The 18,997-nt window shown below is 57.1% G+C and overlaps 10 protein-coding genes across 10 annotated transcripts; 5 read left to right on the top strand and 5 right to left on the bottom strand.

The window, feature by feature from the left end:
• Positions 1 to 322: 322 nt before the first annotated feature.
• Positions 323 to 4,481, top strand: PHSY_000569 (likely protein kinase; the record flags this gene model as incomplete). Its single annotated transcript, XM_012331205.1, has 4 exons — positions 323 to 671; positions 764 to 1,720; positions 2,114 to 3,980; positions 4,268 to 4,481. 4 exons carry the CDS (start codon positions 323 to 325, stop codon positions 4,479 to 4,481), a joined length of 3,387 nt encoding a protein of 1,128 aa, XP_012186595.1.
• Positions 4,482 to 4,673: 192 nt separating this feature from the next.
• PHSY_000568 (hypothetical protein) lies at positions 4,674 to 6,515 on the bottom strand (the record flags this gene model as incomplete). Its single annotated transcript, XM_012331204.1, has 1 exon — positions 4,674 to 6,515. The coding sequence occupies one exon, from the start codon at positions 6,513 to 6,515 to the stop codon at positions 4,674 to 4,676; it is 1,842 nt and encodes a 613-aa protein (XP_012186594.1).
• A 391-nt stretch (positions 6,516 to 6,906) lies between these two features.
• PHSY_000567 (hypothetical protein) lies at positions 6,907 to 8,523 on the bottom strand (the record flags this gene model as incomplete). Its single annotated transcript, XM_012331203.1, has 1 exon — positions 6,907 to 8,523. The coding sequence occupies one exon, from the start codon at positions 8,521 to 8,523 to the stop codon at positions 6,907 to 6,909; it is 1,617 nt and encodes a 538-aa protein (XP_012186593.1).
• A 760-nt stretch (positions 8,524 to 9,283) lies between these two features.
• PHSY_000566 (external NADH-ubiquinone oxidoreductase) lies at positions 9,284 to 9,532 on the bottom strand (the record flags this gene model as incomplete). The annotated part of the gene is made up of 1 exon (XM_012331202.1): positions 9,284 to 9,532. One exon carries the CDS (start codon positions 9,530 to 9,532, stop codon positions 9,284 to 9,286), a length of 249 nt encoding a protein of 82 aa, XP_012186592.1.
• Positions 9,533 to 9,834: 302 nt separating this feature from the next.
• Positions 9,835 to 12,348, top strand: PHSY_000565 (hypothetical protein; the record flags this gene model as incomplete). Its single annotated transcript, XM_012331201.1, has 1 exon — positions 9,835 to 12,348. The coding sequence occupies one exon, from the start codon at positions 9,835 to 9,837 to the stop codon at positions 12,346 to 12,348; it is 2,514 nt and encodes an 837-aa protein (XP_012186591.1).
• A 606-nt stretch (positions 12,349 to 12,954) lies between these two features.
• On the top strand, positions 12,955 to 13,917 carry PHSY_000564 (hypothetical protein; the record flags this gene model as incomplete). Its single annotated transcript, XM_012331200.1, has 1 exon — positions 12,955 to 13,917. The coding sequence occupies one exon, from the start codon at positions 12,955 to 12,957 to the stop codon at positions 13,915 to 13,917; it is 963 nt and encodes a 320-aa protein (XP_012186590.1).
• A 90-nt stretch (positions 13,918 to 14,007) lies between these two features.
• On the bottom strand, positions 14,008 to 14,958 carry PHSY_000563 (hypothetical protein; the record flags this gene model as incomplete). The annotated part of the gene is made up of 1 exon (XM_012331199.1): positions 14,008 to 14,958. The coding sequence occupies one exon, from the start codon at positions 14,956 to 14,958 to the stop codon at positions 14,008 to 14,010; it is 951 nt and encodes a 316-aa protein (XP_012186589.1).
• Positions 14,959 to 15,266: 308 nt separating this feature from the next.
• Positions 15,267 to 15,986, top strand: PHSY_000562 (hypothetical protein; the record flags this gene model as incomplete). Its single annotated transcript, XM_012331198.1, has 1 exon — positions 15,267 to 15,986. The coding sequence occupies one exon, from the start codon at positions 15,267 to 15,269 to the stop codon at positions 15,984 to 15,986; it is 720 nt and encodes a 239-aa protein (XP_012186588.1).
• A 263-nt stretch (positions 15,987 to 16,249) lies between these two features.
• Positions 16,250 to 17,041, bottom strand: PHSY_000561 (hypothetical protein; the record flags this gene model as incomplete). The annotated part of the gene is made up of 1 exon (XM_012331197.1): positions 16,250 to 17,041. One exon carries the CDS (start codon positions 17,039 to 17,041, stop codon positions 16,250 to 16,252), a length of 792 nt encoding a protein of 263 aa, XP_012186587.1.
• A 612-nt stretch (positions 17,042 to 17,653) lies between these two features.
• PHSY_000560 (hypothetical protein) lies at positions 17,654 to 18,997 on the top strand (the record flags this gene model as incomplete). The annotated part of the gene is made up of 1 exon (XM_012331196.1): positions 17,654 to 18,997. One exon carries the CDS (start codon positions 17,654 to 17,656, stop codon positions 18,995 to 18,997), a length of 1,344 nt encoding a protein of 447 aa, XP_012186586.1.

The raw sequence follows: 18,997 nt of genomic DNA, 5'->3' as shown, positions 1-18,997 counted from the left end.
AGACCATGCCAAGGGAAACAAGGACGTGGCGGTGTAACAGTGCTATTCGGCTCGAAATTTCAGCAAAGTCTCGTCGCACGGACGCAGAGCGAGAGCCAGAAAATTGAATTTGGCGTGCATAGGGGGGCAGCAGCAAACGAGCGTCACTCTCTGTGTCGTGGCTCAGCAAAGACAGATTCCAATTCTTGGTCGGTTGCACAGCGCGCGGTCGGTTTTGATCGTCATCGCATGGCTCGACTTGCCATTCCCATCTCCACCGTCTCGATCCACATCATCGCCCCCAACCTCTCGATTGACAGGAACCGGAAGGAGCACATACAACATGGTTCGCATCGCAGGCGCATCTCTTGTATCGTTGACGTTGGCAGCAGCAACCGTGGCAGTCACTGGTGCTTCTGCCAAGACGAGCCTGTATCTATCTCCTGCACACAACCTCGCCGCCGCACCTATCGGCATTAACGCGGAAGAAGCGAATCGCATCCTATCTCACCACATCAGCATCGGCGATGCTTTGGGCGAGGACAACTCGGACATGTGGGCGCACGTGCTGCACAGCAACAAGGCGGGCGACGTACAGGTCGATCAAAAAGGCATGGTCGAGCGCCTCTTTGACGGTCATCGGGACGAGCAGAACCGCTTGCTGGTGTTGATGCATGGATCTGCACACGATGGTGAGTAGCGGTACAGAAGGGCGATGCATATTCGAGCTGAATCTGACTGACAATCCGTCCACCGTGCTCCTTAACGTGCTCCTTTTTGATAGATGTGGTTCCCAACGGTGTTCACGCCACGCACAGTATCGAGGCCGCACCCAGCTCCTACTCTTTCGATGCTCTGTTTGACAGCTACATGACCAGCGCATCGCAAGCACTCAAGGCATCCGATTCGACGCTCTCGCACCTCACCGGGAGCTTCCTGGACGGCTTTGGCGCCAGCATCGAGTGGCTCACTACCAAGACGAACGACGTTGCAGCAACGTGGTCTCAACAGGCAGCTTCGTTCAAGTCGTCGGCGTTTAACAAGCTCGAGCAGGAGCTGCAGTCGGCCGAAGCATTGTTGGCCAAGCTGAAGGGGACCTCGTCCGGGGCGGCGGCACAGGACCTTTCACTGCAGCCTCTGCGTTTCTCTGGTCTGCAACAGGTGGAAAGCACTTACGGCGCGGACAGTACCGAGTACGTCAAGGCCAAGGAGATGGTGCGTGCTGCGGTCGAGCAAGTCACTTCGTTCTTCCAGAGTCGATCCCAAAAGCAGGGTCGTGCTGCCTCGATCGCCTTCGTCGTCACGGACAACGTCGAATTCGACGCATCGCACCTCTCGAAACGATCATCTGATCTCCTGCGCCCCTTCCAGCGCGCATCCGCTGCTGCCGTCCGTCCAGACATGCTGAAGAGCAAACCATCATCCAAACCCTCGGCACTCCCCAAGAACCTAGCTGGCACCTGCTTCACCTCGCAGTCATCGCTCGAGAAGGCCACCAACAATTGCTCCGGTCACGGCAAAGCCGTCAAGACCAGCAAAGGCGGCAAGCCGTGCTACCGTTGCCAGTGCAAGGCTACCGAGGAGCGCCGAGGAAAGAAGACCTACTGGGCGGGTGCAGCGTGCGAGAAGAAGGACGTCAGCACCGAGTTTGTGCTGCTCGGATCGAGCGTGCTGTTGCTCGTGCTGATCACGGTGGGAAGCGTGTACTTTTTGGTTGCCCAGGGATCGGAGGACCTGCCCGGTACGTTGGCTAGTGTTACGATCAGCCTCAAGTAGGCGATGGATGAAGGGGCAGCATGAGGGGTCGTCGACCGGATTGATAACTTTGGTCGATCTTTGTCTATTGATCTTGTTCATAAAATTGGATTCTTAGCATCAAACGTGAGGGTGTTCTGGTCTGTGAATCAGCGCGGTGGATGAGAACAGACGAGGAAAGCATGGCCGAATCGCGATCTCAGAGCGGACATCGGGCGTCACGGCTGAGAGCGGTGCGTCTGTGCGGCGCAATTTGTCCTTCTGACGTGGACCCTGAGACGCATGAGCTTAAATCACCTCGCCAGCCAACCACCATCTGGAACACCACTCAAACGACAGCCCACATCGTCTAGCGCTGGACACGGGTTCTCTGGCGCAGCCAACAGCGCTCTGTACGCTGAGGTGCTGCAGTGCTGGCCATGTGAGCTCGTCTCGTGTGCCATCTGGCAGAACAGTACGGCATTGCAAGTACGAATTCACAAAGTTTCAAGGTCAGCGGAAAGCGAAAAGCCACCCTTGACGAGCGATCGAGCACATCCCTTGCGAGGCGTGGAGTCAAGCTCTGGAATCGTCACGATGGCACATGCACATCGGCCGTCACCATTACGGTTATCAGACACGGCGTGGGCGACCAACGTCATCCTCGATCAGCCGCACTCGGCAGACGCCAGAACTGGCGGATCCTCCTCCTCGTCGAGTCTCGATCTTGTGCCCGCACCTCGTGCTAGCGATCTCCAAATCGTACTCCGAACACGAGATCATGCGGCCTACTACGATGCAGTCTCGAACGAGCTGTCACTTCAAAAGCATCCTATGCGATCACGGTCACCAGACGAAAGCCGTGCTTCTTCCCACGACGACGCGCCACTCGTGCCGCATCGTGGGTCTCGAAATGTCCTGCAGCAGTTCCACCGAGCAGAGCCGCTGCGTAATTCTACAGGCGAATCAATCTGTCCTACATGCGCTCGGCCGTGGCCGATCCACGAGGAGAATCTCGATGCGCACTTTGACACCGACTACCCTTCGACTCAAGCAGATCACGAATCGCCCGCCTTCATCGCTCCGAACTACTTTCGACTCCTAGCGCAGGCTTCCACCAACACGACCAACACCAGCACCACTGCATTACCCGACTCTTCCTTCTCCCCCGCCTCTCGTCCGCCTACCCCTCGCAACCGCTTCTCCTCCGTATCCGGTACCTCGACCCCTCAACCCCCCTCCTCCGGAACCTCCAGCCCCCCACCGGAGCCTCTCTCGCAAACCTCCTCCGCCCAAGGCTACTACTCGCGCTTCTTCATCGAACTCCACCAACTCGGTCGCGGTGCCCGCGGAACGGTCTACCTCTGCCAACACGTTCTAAACGGCAACAAGCTTGGCAAGTACGCCGTGAAAAAAATCCCCGTGGGCGACCACGCACAGAGCCTGCTGCAGAGCTTGAACGAGGTGCATCTCATGGAAAGTCTGCACCATGAGAATCTGGTGGGATATCAGCATGCGTGGATCGAGAACTGGAAGGAGCCGCGGAGGTGGGGGCCGGAGGTGCCGACGTTGTTCGTGTTGATGATGGCGGCGAATGGAGGGAGTTTGGCTGATTGGATCAGCCGGAGGGCGGGGGAGGGGGGAGATGGGGGAGGAGGGAAGATGGGAGAAGGAGAGGACGGGGAGGACGAGGGGAAGGGGGTGAAGAGTAGCGCGGGTGGTGGCTCGGAAAGGAAGAAGATCGAGACGTTGAAAGCGGCACTTCGACAACGCAGAGCCGCTCGATCTGCCTCCACCACTTCTCCCAATCCATCTCCTGCTCCTCCCACCACCACTACCCCCTTAACCAACGGTGCGGCAATCCACCTCCTCCGAACAGAAGAGATCTACTCTCTCCTGCACGACATCGTCTCCGGTCTCTCCTTCCTCCACTCCCGCGGCATTCTCCACCTCGACATCAAACCGGGCAACATCCTCTTGCATTGGGACGAGGACTCGCTCATCCCTCGAGCGCTGCTTTCGGATTTCGGATCCTCCCTCTTTCTACACGACAACTGGACGCGTGTGCGATCGGGTCACACGGGTACGATGGAGTACATATCCCCCGAGGCGGTGCTGGTCAACCCGTTGACGGGCAAGTTGGACGAACTGAGCAGCAAGAGCGACGTGTGGAGTGTAGGGATGATTCTGCATCTGCTGGTGTTTTTCCGCTTGCCGTGGGAGGGAGATCTGGATGACTTAGGTAGGTTGAGGGGGGAGATTGGAAGGTATAAGGGATTCAGCAGGTCGAGGAGCGGGGGAAAGGAGAGGGGTAGGGGGGATGAGGTGTTGCTAGGGTTGTTGGAGCGGATGCTGCAGGTGGAGGCGAGTAAGAGACCGAGCTGTGAGGATGTGTTGGAGGTGTTGAGGGCCAGGAGGAAGGAGGGAAAGAAGGAGAGGAGAAAGAGAGGTAGGGAGTCTGGGGAGAAGAGCTCGTTGGCGCTGTATAGACCGGCTGCGTTGCCTCCCCTGCCCCTGTCACCCGGAGAAACAGGACCCTCGTTCCCCATCGCAGGTCGATCCGTCGCGAGGCAGGTCGCACAACGTTTACCGCGCGAATCGCTCGCCGTGACGTTCGCCCTCTTGAAAATCCTCTCCCCTCACCTGCTGGCGTACGCATTGCCAACAACCTCATCGACACAAGCTACGCTCCTGCAAACGGACACGATCAACCTTCTAATTCTGGTGCTGGCATTGGTGGATCTAGCAACGGCGAGCGCGAGGGATGAGGGGCGGGGGAGGAGAGGTGTCGGTGTGGTGTGTCGTGTGGGACACGCGTTGTTGCTCTTGGTGGCGGTGGGGAGGAGGTGGATGTTTGCCGGGTGAGGGAGAGACAGAAGGGATGCAATGCGAGTGTATTGAACTGTAAAGGAGTGTAGCGATGTGTGTGAGGGAGCGCTGCAGAGTGTGATGTGCAAGCATTAGGTGGTCGTGTGGGGGGCAGAGAGGAAACCATGTTGGCGAGCGAGTTGCGCAAGCGTTGACGTATTCGCCTCATTCATCGGAACCGTTGATGCTTCTTCGCCATCCTCTTCCTTCGGCTCAGCCTTTGGTTCGTCTACCACCGCCACCACCTGCTCCTCCAACTCGGTATCCGACTCGGACCCGTACCCAGCCAGCAACCCTAACGATCCCAACGAAGCCCCCGCGACCTGCGTCACCGTCGACACCGCCTCCTCCTTCTCCTCCCTCTCCACGTGCTCTTCTCCCTCGCCAACCAGCTCCACCACCTCCAGCCCTTTCTCCCCTCGTATCCGCTTCACATCGTCGGAGGGTACGATGCGCAGTTCGGGGAACTCGACAACACTGTATCCGTCAGGAAGCGTTTGCAGCAGCCACGAAAGGGTGGTTCGGTGCGGGGCGGTGATGTGCGTCAGGATGGAGCGCGCGGAATCCGGTTGTGCGGTGGGCATGGATGGTTGCGGGGAAGATTCGGAAGGAGGTGCTGGTTGGGAGAGGGCTGGCATTGAAGGAGGGTCGAGCGAAGGATCAGGTCGTGAGGCTCGACCTAGACGCTGGCTGAGCATGGAGAGGAGGGTGTTGGAGATGAGGGATTGCGAGGTCGGAGCTGTGGATGCTTCAGTTGTCGCAGGTGTCTGCGGCATCTCCGCTGCAGGTGGCTCTACCGTTGCATCCTGCAGCTCTTCTGCGCGACCCCATCTCCTCTTTCCATCTTCAACCTGGCCCTCCCCTTCGCGATCGCGCTTTCTCCCCCACCCACCGTCTCCTCGACCCTTCCCCTCCCACGCCCTTCCCTTCTCTCTTCCAACTCCCTGTACCGCGGCTTGCAACCTCTGCTCCTCGGCCAACCCCGGATTCGCCTCCTCCCACTTCCTCTTCCTACTCCACCACTCCAAATACCTCGTCGTACTCTCGTTCGTCAGCCTTGCAGAATACGCCGGCACCAGAACCGCCCATTCCTCCGGCCAGCTTTGCAGCTTTACCAAGCTTTCACCTGCCGGCGTCCCCTCCCCCTCGACGGGCTTGGCGTTTTTCGGAAGGACAAGGTTCGATTCGCTCAACACACGAGTGGAGACGATCCATACCGGCTTTCCCCCTGCTGCCGTGGATGTGAGGGAACCCTTGATCTTCGAAAGATCCTTCTTGTTCGCAAAAGATCGATTCTGTAGTTCCAAGAGGATCACTGCCTCAACGGTCGATGCGGAATCTTGCTTGTGCACCACCTTGGCCGCAGTTCGGGGAAATGTGAGCTCGATGCTCAAGACGAACTTTTTCTCCTTGGCAACGAACCCGGATGCGTTCATCTTTCTCCTCGCCATACCGTCCGGTAGGATCATGACTTTGAAACGTCGGTAGTGGAGCTGTTTGACGAGCTGTTCGCGTTGACGTTGCTGATTCGTCATTCTCGTCCCACCACCACTGGAGGCAGAAGGTTTGTGGTGCGTTTCCGCGCTGGTGGAGGTAGGAGGAGGAGGAAGCAGGTTCATGGAGAGGATGTTTCGACCGGTTTCGGAGGTCTTTCGTGAGATGGACGAGAGGAAGAGATAGTCCGACATCATTGTTTCCTCTGTGTACGCGGTCATTGGGACGAAGGCTGTGGTGTCGGTCTTGGGGGTGGGGGTGGATGCAGAAGTGGATGCCGCAGATGGAGTGGTCGTGGGGGTGGGCTTTGTGGAGGAGTGCGAAGCTTTGTGTGATTGTGTGCATGCTAGAGAGCAGGTGCGGAACTTGCAGGTGGGACAGGTGTATTTGGACGGTTGGAGGGAGCACTGCTCACACACCGAGGTGGATGCTGCAGGCATGGCTGGACGAGCGACGCACGCCAGTGGATGGCGTGCGACTCGAGTGCGATGGATTGAATCAAAGCGGACGTGGAAGTCTGCGCATCGAGAGCGATGTATGGAGGATTTCGAGATGAGGGAGGCTGTAGCGAGCGTGATGGCAGGATGAGAAGAAAGTCGCAACGTCGGTAAAAATTCAAATCAGGGTCCTCCTTAAGCTTTTTTTCTGCTTTGTGGAGGCGACAGCGAGGCCGACTTCCGAATCCACTTAACAAACTCCAGCTTCGCTCATCAAACACGACGACACAAGACCTCGCACAACGTGCAGAACAAGGGAGCGACAGACCAATGCAAGTGAGCATACAAGTACAAGTACAAATGAGAATTTCAACAGCGCGCTTAGAAAGAACTTTCAGCGACGACCCTTCTTTCTGTTCTGGTTCTGATGACGTCCATTACCCGACACAGGCAAACCAGCCTGGACCTGATCATCGTCTCGATCCATATCATCCCCGTACCTCCCATCCATCTTCCTCTTCCTCTTGCCCGAACCGCCTGCGCCTCCCACACCTTTGTCCTTCAACTCCCTCACCGCGGCCCTATGCGCTTCCGCCACCCGTTCGCTCAACAGCATCACCGCCTCCTTATCATTCCCACCCGGGAACTCGGTCATCTTGAGCCCGATGACCGTCTCGATGCGCTGCAACAGCTCGACATCGTACTGCGTCACCAGCGTGACCGAACGACCCGACCGTCCAGCACGAGCGGTACGGCCGACACGATGAATATAATCCTTCGAGTTGGTGGGGATGTCGTAGTTCACCACCAGATCCACCGCCGGGATGTCGAGACCACGAGAGGCAACGTCGGTGGCTACGAGGATGGATCGTCCGCCGGTCTTGAACTTGTTGAGCGCACCTAGACGCGCTTGCTGGCTGAGCTGGCCGTGGAGCGGGATGGCGGGGAAGCCGAGCAGCCGCAACAAGATGGACAGGCGCTGCGAGTCGTGCACGGTCCTGGTGAAGACGATGATCGAGTGGCCTGCCTGTTCGTTGGCGAGGTGGACAAGGTAGGTGTCCTTGTGGGCGAACGGCATAAACATGTAGTGCTGCTTGAGCGTGGATACGGTGGTGTACTTCGTGTCTACCTCGACACGTACCGGGTTCTTGAGCGAGGCACGTTGCAGTTTAGCCACTTTGGTGGTCATGGTGGCGCTGAACAGCATCGTCCTTCGTTCACGAGGGATCGACTGGAGGAGCTTGTCGATGATGGGTCCGAAATCCATGTCGAGCAAACGATCGGCTTCATCCATGACCAAGTACTGCAATCCTCGCAAGCTGAAGCCCTTTGTGTTTTCTAGGTGATCTTGCAGACGACCTGGTGTGGCTACGATGACGTGTGGTCGTTTGGAGAGCGCGATGGACTGCGACATCATGTCCATACCACCGACGATGGTGGCGGAGCGTACTCCGATGGTGGACCCGAGCGCTTCCACCTGCTGCGAGATCTGGTAGGCGAGCTCACGCGTCGGCGCGAGTACACACGCGAAGAAGGGCTTGGGGTTATCCCACAAGGCTTGTAGGATGGGGATGGTGAACGCTGCCGTCTTTCCTGATCCGGTCTGGGCGAGACCGATAACGTCGCGTGCCTGGAGCGCTTCGGGGATGGCCTTGACCTGGATAGGAGTGGGATGTTTGAAGCCCATGTTGGTACACGCTTCGACAATTTGTGGAATGACACCGAGGTCGGAGAACTCGACCTTTTTGCCATCTTCGGCGATGGTGGCCACCTTTTTCTCGTCGTGCTCCTCGTCTGCACCTGATGCATCCTTGGTGGAGGCGTCGTCGTCGTCATTGTCGGAGTCGCTGCTGCTTTGACTGACGCTGTTCGTTTGGCTGTCATCGTCGCTTTCGTCGTCGTCATCATCACCGTCGACACTGTTGCTTTCGCTTTCTTCGGAGGCTTCTGGAGTAGGAGAGGGGGAGGGTGCTCTGCTCTTCTTGAGCTTGGAGCTTGATGGGGAGGGCATCGAGGTGGACGCCCGCTTACTGACCGGCGATGTTGTTGATTTCGGCATGATGTGGTGGTGATTGCCTGGGTATCAGACCTCGTCAAGATGGGATGAGAAGGTGAAGGACAATGCGGAGGAGAGAGCAGGAAGAGGAAGAAATCACTCCACCCAAAGCACAAAAAATGGAAGGAACGCTCAGTGCCAAAAAGCCAAAATTCTCGAACCCTTGCCAACATGTCCGAATTCCGAATTATCATAAGATGATTATGCCGCACGATACAGCATTCCATGTGAGCCAGATCGAGACTTGCCTCGGAATTTCCCGATCGCTGCGAGCGAATTTCTAAAAACACGGCACAAAACGAGAGGCGTTTGGCAAGCTGACCCTCTTGAGTTGATTGATGCTGATTTTCTTTTTTGGGTTAAGTTGCTGTGTCGGCAGAGTCGAGATGGCTTGGTCGTCGCGCGACCGTTTCCCGTACACCAGCATCTCTCACCTCTCATCGCTCACCAATCTCCCCCCTTTTTCATCGTCCCAAACGGCCTCTCATCGTCTCAATTTCATCCTCTGGTCCAGCGTCATCGCTTCAGGAGCATTCAAGCTGCAGTTTGGTACCCGTCTTGGGTCGACTTCATAGCGGGCAATACCAACAAGATCGATTCGAAAAAGGGGCATTTTGTATCATTCCGACCGGAAATTAAGACTGCGTTTCTGCCGCATCGAAGGCGGAAAACAGTGGTCACACGCACACGCGCGCGCTGTCATTTCGCATTGCATTCAACGCGCCGCTCTCACATCGGCCACTTTACTGATCGGCAAGACGGCATCGTGTAACAAACACACACAAAAGAAGCGTCGACCGTACCAACCCTTCGACGAGCCGGCAAGCAGCGCCGCGGCAGAAGATCCTGCCACACCAGAGGTGTGATCGTCGTGATCGTCGTCGCTGTCGACGCTGTCGTTCCCGGCACACACCGCGGCTCGCCCTATCACCGTGCTCGCCATCGCGGCTGTCCCCGACATCATCGCACCGAGACCCTAACGCACGAGCCTCATCCCGATCCTTTCACCCCCACTTTGCACCTAGATCAACCCGACATCATTCGCATCATCATCACCCAAGGGCCTTTCAGCATACACGGTCGGTTCGTCGCCATCGCCGGCCGTTAGCCATCGTCGGTTGTACTGCGAATCTACGCGCAGGTGCATTGACCGACAACAATATACCCCATCACCATCGACAATCAGCTTCTTCCCAGCGCACGCATAAGCATCGTTAGCACACCTCGCATCCGGCACAGTCGCCGCCGCGGCTCCTTTCCTCCACAATGACGGTCAGTCATCGCAAGAACAAGCCCGCACCAAAGACCGAAGATGGCTCCACCTCGGCCGCAGCCGAGCCCGGTGTGCGCTACCATTGCGATGCCTGCGGTGCTGACATCACGCTCACCGTCCGCATACGGTGTGCAGGCGGCTGCACCGACTTTGACCTCTGCGCTTCCTGCTTCTGTTCCGGTGCGCAACCGGGCAAGCACAGGGCGTGGCACGACTACCGCGTGGTGGAGCAGCACGCCTATCCCATCTTTTGCGACGATTGGGGTGCGGACGAGGAGCTGCTCCTCATAGACGGCTGTCAGACGTATGGGCTGGGCAACTGGGCCGACATTGCAGATCACATCGGCAACCGCACCAAGGAGGAGGTGCAGGATCACTACATCAAGGTCTACGTTGAGGGTCGCGATGGAACTGATCGGGGCGAGCAGCGGGCCGGACAAGCTATGCAGCGGTACAGTCACGTCGCAAAGCCTGTGTTTGATCCGCTCGTGGACGACGAGGGGACGGGAAGTCGTGTAGCATGCCAACTCACAACAGAAGAACCACCGGTCGTCGGACCTTCCATGTCGTTCACATCCTCAATATCGCTAGAAGAGTTTCAGCGTCGCAAGAGGCGGCGTGTCGAGACGCTTCGAGAAGCGCAAGCTTCCTACTCGCCTCCCAAATCAGCCAAGCCGCTCGTCAGCGCACCCACAAACCATAGCGAGCTGGTCGGGTTCATGCCCGGTCGACTCGAATTCGAGCACGAGTACGAACAGGACGCGGAGCACCTTATCAAGGACATCGAGTTTGGTCGTGTCTACGAATTCGGTGGCGCCGACATGCCGTCCGAATGGGAGGCATTGGGCAGCAAAGCGACGCAAGGACATGCCAGGATGGAAGCCAGCGGTCGTGGTGGACCCACCAGCAAAAAGGCGACGCAGAACGCCGAAGACGACAAGGACGGCAACGCCGCCACCGCTGCGGACGAAGAAGCAGAAGAGCAGTCGGCAGCAGATGCAAAGGAGAAGGAGAAGGACAAAGACAAGGATGCCGAGCCAGAAGACAAGCCGTTCGACTGGGACGAAGATCCTACCGACCTGCATCTCAAACTCACCGTCATCGACATGTACAACGAGCGTCTCGATCGACGTTTGCGGCGCAAGCACTTCATGTTTGAACGCAATCTCGTCGACTACCGTCGTAACCAGGCAGCGGAACGACGACGACCCAAGGAGGAGAAGGAGCTGCTCTCGAGGACCAAGCATTTCGCCCAGATGCAGACCGCACTGGACTACGAGGATTTCCTGAATGGCTTGTGCTACGAAGAGGCGTTGCGCAAAGCAGCGGCGCAGCTGCAGCACTATCGCAAGATGGGTATCGTGACTTTGGACGATGCGAGCAGCTACGAACGTGAAAAGGCGGAGCGCGCACGTAGGGCAGCCGAGCTGGCAGCAGGTGGCTTGGCGGCATTCCCGGCGTCGGGAGCGGCGGCGACGCCCATCTCGGCGTCTGCTCGACCCCGCATCGACGCCGCGCGCGCACGACAGCGCGAAACGAGCACGCCCACGCCCATGGAAGAGACACTGGCAGCAGCCTCGACAACATCCACCGCCTCGGCAGTCGCCGCAGTCAACGGCAAAGACGCCAAAAAGGACAAGGACGGCAAAGCCGACAAGGACGGCAAAACGGACAAGGATGGCAAGGGCAAGAAGGGTGGTGCTGGTGAAGAGCCAAAGACGCCGCGCAAACCGCCTCAACCGCTCAACCTCGCCAAGGCACCCTCGCTCAGCCTGCTCACGCCTGCCGAAGTGCAGCTCTGCTCTGCGCTGCGCATCCTGCCGCAACCATTCTTGCTGATCAAATCGACGCTGATCGCCGAGTTCATCGCACGCGGTGGCAAGCTGACGCGCCGCGAGTGCCGTACGCTGGTCAAGATCGACGTGAACAAGCTAGGCAAGGTGTGGGACTTCTTCAACGAGATGGGCTACTTTGACGCTGCGCGGGAGGCGGGCTGGACGGGCGGGATCGGCTCGCCGCCGAGGAGCAAGGAGAGGGAGGTCAAGAAGCCGAGTTGGTTGGAGGGGAACATGGCTATGAGTGCGAGCTATTCGTTTGCTGCTCCTGGTGCGGGTGTGAACGGTGTGGCTGGATCGGCGCCGCCGACGGTGGTGAATGGATCGGCGGGGAGTAGCGGTGGAGGCGGATTGTTCGGGAGGGCGTTTGGAGGTGCGGCGGGGACCGGGAATGGAGGAGGATTGTTTGACCTAGCTCACTCGAGCAGCGGCGTCACTTCGGCGCAGCATCAGCAGGCGCTTCTGAATCACAACGGAAGGGGCGCACCGCTCGTCTCGATCCCCGGAACCGCGAACGGTGTTCATACCAGCAACAACATCAGTGCCAGCAACAGCAGCAACGGCAACAATGGCGGTGGCGGCAGTGGTGCATCGTCCAACATGGCGACCGGCAGAGCTGGATCGCAGAGCCCGAGCAAGGCGGAAAAGTATCGACCTACGGCTGCTGTTTGAGTGGCTGGCTGCGCAGACCCGGTGTGTCTTGTATTATGAAGCGAAAGGAAACGTCTGGTTTCCTTGCAGCATGGCCAGTGTATTCCAAATGTACTTTATTCTGACGACGATGACGGTGGTGTCGACTGTGAAGTCTTAGACTCAGAGAATGGTTGAACGTGGTAGTGTCGTGGATGAGCCGAGAAGCGGGGCGTGAAAAAGTGGATCTGGAGGTAGAGCGATGCGAATGGCGTAAATTGACGAAAAAGGCATTTGCGTGCCTTGACCCTATTTAGGTCGAGTTTATCCCATGCAGATGCTTTGGATCGCTCGCTTTTGCTGCCACCTCCACCATATCACTCTTGATTGCGACTGCCATCCACCCAATCCGTCCTCCCTTCAACGACCATCCTCACCATCACCCTTCGACGTCACCGCCGCAATCAGACAGCAGTCAGTCATTCCCGCATCGCATAATCGGTCGCATCCCCATCGAGACCGCATCACCGGCACTTCATATCGAGCATCCGACTGATATCTACAGCTAATCAACGGACCAACTCGACTCGACTCTTCCCAGCACTCTGCTTCCACCGACTCATCAGCTCTCTCTCATCATACTCCACCATGGCACCTCCGCGTATCCCATCCGCGTCCTACACGAGCAGCTCCACGGCCAGCCCGTCCACCGCGCCCCCCTCCTCTGGGTGGGACTACATCCTAAAATTCATCCTGATTGGCGACTCTTCCGTGGGCAAATCCTCCCTCCTGGTCCGGCTCACCGACGACCGATTCCTCACCTCACCCGATCCGACCATCGGCGTCGAGTTCGGCTCGCACCTCATCCGCCTCGACAACGGCGAGACCGTCAAAGTCCAGGTCTGGGATACGGCCGGAAGCGAATCCTTCCGCTCCATCACCCGATCCTACTACCGCGGTGCAGCCGGCGCGCTGCTCGTGTACGACGTCACCCACAGAGCCTCTTTCGCCAACGTCAAGAGCTGGCTGGACGATGTGAGGACGAACGCGGAGGAGAAAGTTACGGTGGTGCTGGTCGGGAACATGTACGATCTCGTGGAGCAGGAGGACGGAGTAGAGGAAGACCAAGGTGCAGCAAGGTTGGTGAGGAGAAGAAGCAAAGGTGCGAGACGACAGGTTCCGACACAGGAAGCGAAGGAGTTTGCGGAAAAGGAAGGATTGCTGTTCGTTGAAGCGAGTGCGAAAACGGGGTGGAATGTTAAGGAGGCGTTTGCGTTGGCGGCCAAGGATATCCATGAGAAGTTTTCGCAGGCGGATGCGGAGGGTGCCAACGGCGATGCGCGGCAAGGCGGAGATGCGGGGAGCGGAAGGGATACGTTGGGTAAGAGGAGCCGGATGAGAGCGAGAGCGGGCGGGAGGACGAGCGGTACGGTCAGTCTGGATCAGCAGCAGCAGCCGGGGTCACCGCAGACTCAGAGGAACGTCAGTGGATTTTCGATCCGTAATCTCACACGTGGTGGTGCTGCAGCAGCAGCACAACATCCTAGTGGCGATGGCTCGACCTCAGATTCGCAACCAAGAGGCGCTGCCGAATGCTGTATCATCTGCTAGCTCCACACACATTATGCGCCATCCACACACATCTTTCCACTCAAAGTACCCATTTCATTCAATTCCTTCGTATACCCTTGTCTCTATCCTTCACTTCCTCCTAATCCGCAACAACTGCGTCCCCTGTCTCTGGTACTCCCTACACCTCACCTCATCGTCATCCTTGACATCCTCGAACACAAAGTTCTTCTTCAGCAGACCGAAAAACCGCTTGTCCGCCTTCCTCCTCTTCTGATAGCAGAACAGGATCTCTGTCTCCCTCGTCGACAGGTCGAGCATTGTATCGATCAACGGCTGGAACGCGCTTTCGAGGTAGACGCAATCAGCTAGGAGCAGGACATCCGGGAGCGGCTCGCGGAAAATGGGTGGTAAGCGGGTGCCCCAGTTGAGTTCGTCGACGGAGATCGAATCGGTTGAAGAAGGAAAATTGAGTTGGAGGTTGTCGCGCATGAGGGGAAGCATTACGTCCTGATCGGTGACGGATATAGTGCAATTCGAGAGGTGGAGGGCGTGGACTAGGAAGCCGACGAGGCCGGTGCCGGAGCCCAGTTCGACGATGCGTTTGTTGCGCCAGTCGAAGTTGTGATTGTTGAACCCAGCGTTGACGGTCGCTTTCCCCTCCGCTGAGCCGGGTAATGGCGGAGAAGAGTATTTCCCAGCAATGTATGCCCCCAGCACCTCCGCCGCAGGCCATATCTTCCCACCACAGCCCGTCGTCATGTCCAGCTTCAGATGTACGTCCCACCACTCCTTCCCCGCATCGCCATCCGGTGCAGGGTGCTGTTCATCGATGAGGACAGGTTTCCGCGAGAGGTCTTGGTAGTAGCGGATGGTGGTCCGACGATCGATGATGCTCTCGATCTGCTGGGGGACGATGCTGTAGTCGGTGCTGCTGGGAAGGTCTCGAACATCGCTGGAGGTGGGTGGGGGGGAGGGTTCGTCGTTCATGGCGAGAAAGTGTCGTAGTGGATCGACGAGGTCGAGCTGTTCTTCTCGGATGAGTTCGGATTGCACGTCGGTCGGGGTGAGATCCGAAGGCATCGTAGGCTGATGCTCGAGTGGAGAGATTGCAGGAGTGAGAGAGATGACGGGAAGGTGTTGTCGAAGGAACCCGATGTGGAAGAAAGGGTCAAAAGCTTGGGGAAGGAAGAAAGCTTCTCATTCAGACCCTGAAAATGTCGGCATTTGGCATTCTAGGGCTCCTTTCAGGAGAGCTGGTTAAATCGATCTTACATCGAAGAGAAGAAAATGGAATGCAGGGTCCAGCTCGTTGAAGCGGCAAAGAGTGAGTGACGCAAAATGAAGTCATTGCTCAAAGCACAGTCATACGCAAGGCGGTTCATCCGCGAATGCATTCCTTTGCCGCAGACGAGACTCTGCTTCTTCCGAGCCGAATGAACGGTGACTTGACTGTAGCACCAATCTGTGTCGAGGCAGTCGTTGAACACTACCACCATCGCTATCATCATCCGGTATCAATACCATCCTGCGTCAGATCTCTACCTCGAACAATGCGGCCATTCGCACCGACCTCATCCTTCGCTCGAGCGGTATCCGCATCGTCGCGCACCGCCGCCTCCCCCATCGCAACCCGACTCGGCCTCGCACCCAACCGCAACTTCACCACCACCCTCATCCGTCGTGATGATCAATCTCGAGCCAAAGCCGGCGGAGTAAGTGCCTCCTCCCACCCCCGTACCGTACCCTTCTTTGCCTTGTTTTCCGTTTCTAACCCTCCCATCTTCTCCGATCCGTACTGCCAGGTGAAATCCGTGATGAACCGTCCCGAAATCACCCCGCTCTTCCTCTTCACCGGCGGGATGATCTGCCTCGCGCTCTTCTTCGGCGGCAAACACCTCGTCAAGGACAAAGAGCTGCGTCTCGACCACAAACAGCAGAACCGCCTAGCAACCCAGACCGACCAACTCGACTTCGACGCCATGGCGAAAGTCGCCCAGGATCCCGACGGAAAACTGACCAAGGACGCCATAGAGGAGGATAAGAAGAGACAGCAAAGGTTGGAGGGGATCAGAGAGGAGAAGAAGGAAAAGGCGAACGACAAGGTGTAGAGAAAGAGTTGGCAGGGTAAGATTGGGGTTGGGGGATGGTTTGGAAGAGGAAGAGCGTGATGGCTTGTATCTCAGCCGGCTTCGAAGTTGAGTTGTTGGAATCGACATGACGAGTGCTCAGCCTAGCGGATAAGATTAACCGAACGACGATTCGGAATAGCAAGAACATACAATACAACAGCAGCCTTAGCTGCGTGAAACGATACAAAGCAAAAAAAAAACCTCTTCGACGACAGTGAGATCCATTCAACACGCGACGCACCTTAAGGCAGCGTTGGATGCCTAGCCGAGTCGAGACTGTACACACCGCCGCTCTCCTTGACCACATGCTTAGCAGCCACCAGAGCGATGAGCGTCTTGTTGATCTTAGCCTGCGACATCTCGGGCGTCTTGACGATGTCGGCGATCCTCAGCCCTTTGCCTCCGGCAGCGAGGAGCGCCATGCAGACGTGCTTGGCGATGGCGTTCTGCTTGGGTTCGTTGCCGCTTCGATACTCGAGTGGAAGCGTTTCGATGATCTCGTCGCTGTATGCTTCGCGCTTCTTCTTTTGCGCCAGTGTCATCTTTGGTTTCGCAGCTCCTGCTGCCGCTGCTGATGGGGCTGGTTTTTTGGCAGCAGCGCCGGTCGTTGCAGCGTTGGACGTCTTTTTGAGTGCCGACTTGAGCGCAGGCTTGGCTGGTGCAGCGATGGGTGCGTCGTTGCGGTAGATGCTTTCGTCGTCGGTGGTGACGTAGGTCTGATCTGCTGCTGGGTTGTACATCTGCTGTTGCTGCTGCTGCTGGTGCGACATTTGCTGCTGCATGTACGTCTGCGAGGCCACGTCCAAGTTCTGCTGTGCGGCGTACTGCTGTGCCTGTTGAGCGATGCGCTTCTCTGCTCGATCAAAGTTTTCGTAGCGCGGCGCTTCGGGCCACTCGACGCAGTATGCGTTCATCTTGAGACCGTAGATGTACATGGCAAAGTTCTCGTTGAAGCTGTGCAGACTCTCGTGAACCGCTTCAACGTTGGTCATGTTGAGCTGCAGCACGCCCACTTCCTCGGCGAGATCCGTCATGGCGCCTTGCAGGAACGAAAGCGGCGTTGCGCCTGCAGAGAGCTGTTTGGATGCCGAGTGCGAGAGGGCGTTGAGCGAGCCGCGCGAGATTCGACGCAGAGGCGTGGTGGGTGTGGGACCCGTCGGTGCTCGTGTTCGTGACATGTTGGCCGTCGAAGGATGATGCGTGGGTGGGAGAGGTGGTGGCGACAATGATGGTGGCGGAGCGGCACATCGAGAAAGTGTTGGACTTGAATCCGGTTGGCCATTTTTTGTCACAGAGATTGAGGCACAATTCCAGTGTCACATTCCCATGCCTGCGCGTCGCGAACGCACGTGATGCGCGCTCACTTTCAAGTTACGGTGCAGCAGAGTGTTACTTTCGGGTCGAATCCGCTCGACATGCGCAGCAGCGCACGCGTTCCAGCTTGCTCTTTTTTCCGGCTCCAATACAATGTTAGTTTGCTTCTGCGCAGAGCTGAGCTCTGTAGGACAGCGCAGCGCAGCAAAGGACACTTCCGCACTTTCGGGCCTCCCCTCTTGCCCTTCCGTTAGGTCGTGCTCTTAGTCAACTCTGTCCTCCTGTAGATCACTTCTGACACTGCCATCACTCGGACATTTCCCCTAGACATCATGAAGCCCCTTCTGCTGGTCGCAAAAATCCTAGTCTTGCTTCGAAAGAAGAAGCGATCCAACAAAGCAAAGGAGGCACTTTTTCCCTTCATGCGGTTGCCAGTCGAGATCCAGTCGCGTATCATTGGACACGCTATCAGGCAGGTCTATCGCAAAGACGACCCATTTCGAATAATTCTTCCAATCGCTTATACGAAGGACGTGCTCAATTTGCTCTGTGTGAGCAAGCATTTTCACGGTCTGACGGTGCCTGAACTGTACGCGAGGATCGTCTGGGTAGACTACGAGCAGTCATCTAGCCTCATCGAGACTATTCAGCTTCACCCCGAGTACGTATCTCATGTGCGTGAACTCGAATTGATCGTCGGCTGGACTCCCAACCAAGACCTTCGATTTACGTGGCTTCTCGTCGCGTTGTTGAAGTTTCTCATGCATCGCGCAAGGAGACCTGACAGCAGCAGCATCACCCGGTTGCTCATCTTGACACAGCACCCTCAAGAGCGAGAAGTTATGAATCTCGTTAGCATTATCCAGCCAACGCAGCTAGAATGGACGTATAAACTGTCGCAGCTCGAAATCTACATGAACACTTGCCCATCCTTTCATAAGCTGATGACTGGCCCCTCCATAGGCGAAGACTTTGACAGCTGGACACCACCTTTTTCCTTAACGCAGCCCGGGTTGCTCGATCAGCTTGTTCGATTGCGATTCACTTTGTTCAACGTAGACGTGGAAACTGCACACCTTTTGGCTTCGCTGCCGAATCTGCAATCCCTTACTTTGTCGGGGAACACGACATCCAACATCGACAGGGAGTACTCACAAATTATCCTCACTACAGGACACACACGCGAGAATCTCACCGCTTTATCCATATGTGGAAGCCCTTTCGCAATACGACGCGAGCTTCACTCAGAAATCGGACTGTGCATTCTCACGGCGGTAGGGGCCAACTTTGACTGCAAGACATCTGTGTGCGACCTACGCCATGGACCCGAGCAAAAGGTCTGGCACGGCTGTCTGGACACTGCGATATTCGATCATCATGACCATCCAGTAGGCCCACATATTCAATGTCCGCGATGCTGTACGATTGCTGGGCACCTAGTGGTGATGCCGGACAATTCCTCTCCTTCTACTCAGGCGCTTGCTGTCGAGCAGCAGAAATCGGTGATCCCACCTGCACAGAGGTCTTCGTGGCGCTATGGACTCTGCAACGATCATTACCGCCAGGTCTTCCAGCAACACCTCAGCAGTGACGATCAGGTCCGTGACGACGATGTCAATTTTTTTCACAAGAGATTGCTCGAATGCGTGCGATGGCACTCTTGCAGGAAGCACTAG

The sequence above is a fragment of the Pseudozyma hubeiensis genome (genome assembly GCF_000403515.1).
Source record: "Pseudozyma hubeiensis SY62 DNA, scaffold: PHS8, whole genome shotgun sequence".
Taxonomy (NCBI): domain Eukaryota; kingdom Fungi; phylum Basidiomycota; class Ustilaginomycetes; order Ustilaginales; family Ustilaginaceae; genus Pseudozyma; species Pseudozyma hubeiensis.
Note: the sequence above shows the minus strand (reverse complement) of the source record. Positions and strands in the feature narration are given on the sequence as shown.